This window comes from Aplysia californica, unplaced genomic scaffold, assembly GCF_000002075.1.
Source record: "Aplysia californica isolate F4 #8 unplaced genomic scaffold, AplCal3.0 scaffold00519, whole genome shotgun sequence".
Lineage (NCBI taxonomy): Eukaryota > Metazoa > Mollusca > Gastropoda > Aplysiida > Aplysiidae > Aplysia > Aplysia californica.
The window spans coordinates 238,930-241,221 of NW_004797789.1; the positions used below are offsets into that span (position 1 = coordinate 238,930).

The 2,292-nt window shown below is 43.8% G+C and overlaps 1 protein-coding gene across 1 annotated transcript in view; it reads right to left on the reverse strand.

Moving 5' to 3' along the window:
* Window positions 1-250: 250 nt before the first annotated feature.
* Window positions 251-2,292, reverse strand: part of LOC106012819 (arylacetamide deacetylase) — a gene marked incomplete at its 3' end in the record, with an annotated part of 8,879 nt that continues 6,837 nt past the window's right edge. The window contains 2 exon segments of the mRNA XM_013086903.2: window positions 251-372; window positions 1,426-1,484. Coding sequence (XP_012942357.1) covers window positions 251-372; window positions 1,426-1,484 — 181 coding nt within the window.

Sequence of the window (2,292 nt, forward strand, 5' to 3'; positions counted from 1 at the left end):
GTGTGTGTGTACTTGTGCGCGCATGTGTGTGTGTATGTTTGTGTTGTTGTTGTGTGTGTGTGTGTTCATGTGTGTGTGTATCCATGTGCATATGTGCATGTATTTGTACGTGCGTCTGTATGTGAAAGTGTGGTCGTAACATACACACACGTATTGCATTGCTAGCTCCAGACACATCTGGGTAGCTAGCTTGGTGCAGGTCAAGGAGCCTGTAAACTCCTTGGTGCAGGTACAGACCCCGCCCATATACCAGCCACGCCCACTTTTGTGACGTCAATCCCGAGGTTCCGGCCGTGACGTAGTACGTGTCTGGTCACTGTGAGGCTGTCCTCAGCTGCCGCGGGGAACGGGTGCTCGGGGGCTCGTCTGTAGCTGTCGTCCGTGGTGGTGGTGGTGGTGGTGGTGGCGGGAGGAGGAGTTATCGTTGTTTTAGTAAGCGTTTTAAAGTACTTGCAATACCATAAGGTCATATAATGTGTGCCAAAGATTAGAGGTGTTACAAAACATTTATTTTAGTAAGTGTTTTACGGCAGTTGCAACACTATAAAGTCATATAAGTGCCGACGATTTGAGGTGTTACAAGACATTTATTTTAGTAAGTGTTTTAAGGCGGTTGCAACACAGTAAGACCATATAAGTGCCGAAAATTCAAGGTGTTACAAGAGAGTAACCAAAACAAAAAGGAAGGACGAGAAATAAGGACAATAGGTGTTTGATAGGGAAGAAGGAGTAGACTCCACTAGGGCACCCGCCAACTACCCACAGAGGAGGGGTGTTGGTGGTGGTGGTGGGAGTGGGGGTTGTAAGATGGTGGTGGTGATGGTTACGGGGTGGTGGAGAGCATGGTTTTGTGTGTGTGAGTGGGGGGGGGGGCATGGTGTGTAAGAACTCACTGTTGCAGTCGTGGTGCAGTAGATGTTATAAAAGATTTACACATCATATTCATACCGATTAGCTTCGTTGGCATCATGCTGGGTTAAGGAGCGGATGGTCCGGGTTCGAATCCCAGATAGGGTGTTCTTGAACTGGGGTCGTTTTGTGAGGTTTACAAGGCTATTGACCCTTTTAGATCGTACCTATCGGAGAAGGATGTTTCATTCATAGGCCCAACCCATTTAACTACATAAAAGTGTTGTCAGGGACGTCAAAACCAGTCTCTTACTGTTACAAATTTTCCCATATACACATCTTAATTGTAAGTGAATGTGTTTATCGCCATGTTTTTCCTGACTTATTAAATTCCCTAAGACAATTTTGGAACTTGCACCAAAACAGACATACTGCATAAACAACAAGAAGAAACAAAAGAAGTAGGACCTTCCAGTGTCCCCTCTCTCCCCCACCCCCCAACTACCCGCACAACCTTCCCAAACTGTGCTGAAAAGAACGTAAATCGAAAGCCCAGCCCCAACACGAGAGACTTACTCCACGCTCACCACCACTGCCCTCGATCCTTTGGCGATCTCATATGCCGTCAGGTCGTATGTCGCTGGGGACAGTAACAACAGTCATTATAACAACAACAGCAACAATAAAACTAACAACAGCAGCAGCAACAACAACAGTAGCATCATCATCATCATCATCATCATCATCATCATCATCATCGTCATTATCAACAACAACTATAACAGCAATAAATAACAACAGCAGCAGCAGCAGCAGCACCAGCAGCAACAACAACAACAGCAATTTCAACAATAACAACAACAACGACGACGACAGCAGTAGCACCAGTCAAAAACTTAAATAACATCAACGACAATAACAATAACAAAAGTTACAACCTCAACAACAACAACAGCAACAACAACAACAACAACAACAACAAATGTTATAGCAACAACAGGAACAAGGGCAATAGGATAACTGGTCGCTTTTAAGGACAATCAGGCTAACCCAGATTTCGGGGGATTCCAGAAATCGTGACCTACACTAAAAGTGGGCATTGCCCTACCAATAGGAGAAGTTTGGTTTCATTGGTGTGTATATATTATGTTTGGTTATAGAGAAAACTCTCCTTGTCTTTTAAAGAAACTGAACAAGGGGCAAAAAACTTCACCTTCGATTTTCTCAAAACAGCATTTTTCGGGATAGCACCCTTGTGCATAAAAGTGACCAATTACAGAAATAATGACACCAAAAGAGAATGGCAATTTACGAAGTAACAAAGAGACAAAAGAGTTCCCAGAGAGACACATTGCTCATCAGCTGGAGGTGCAACTTGCACACATAAAAAAAACCCTCACACTTTTGACCAGTCATTTTCTCAGCTGTATATATATATATATA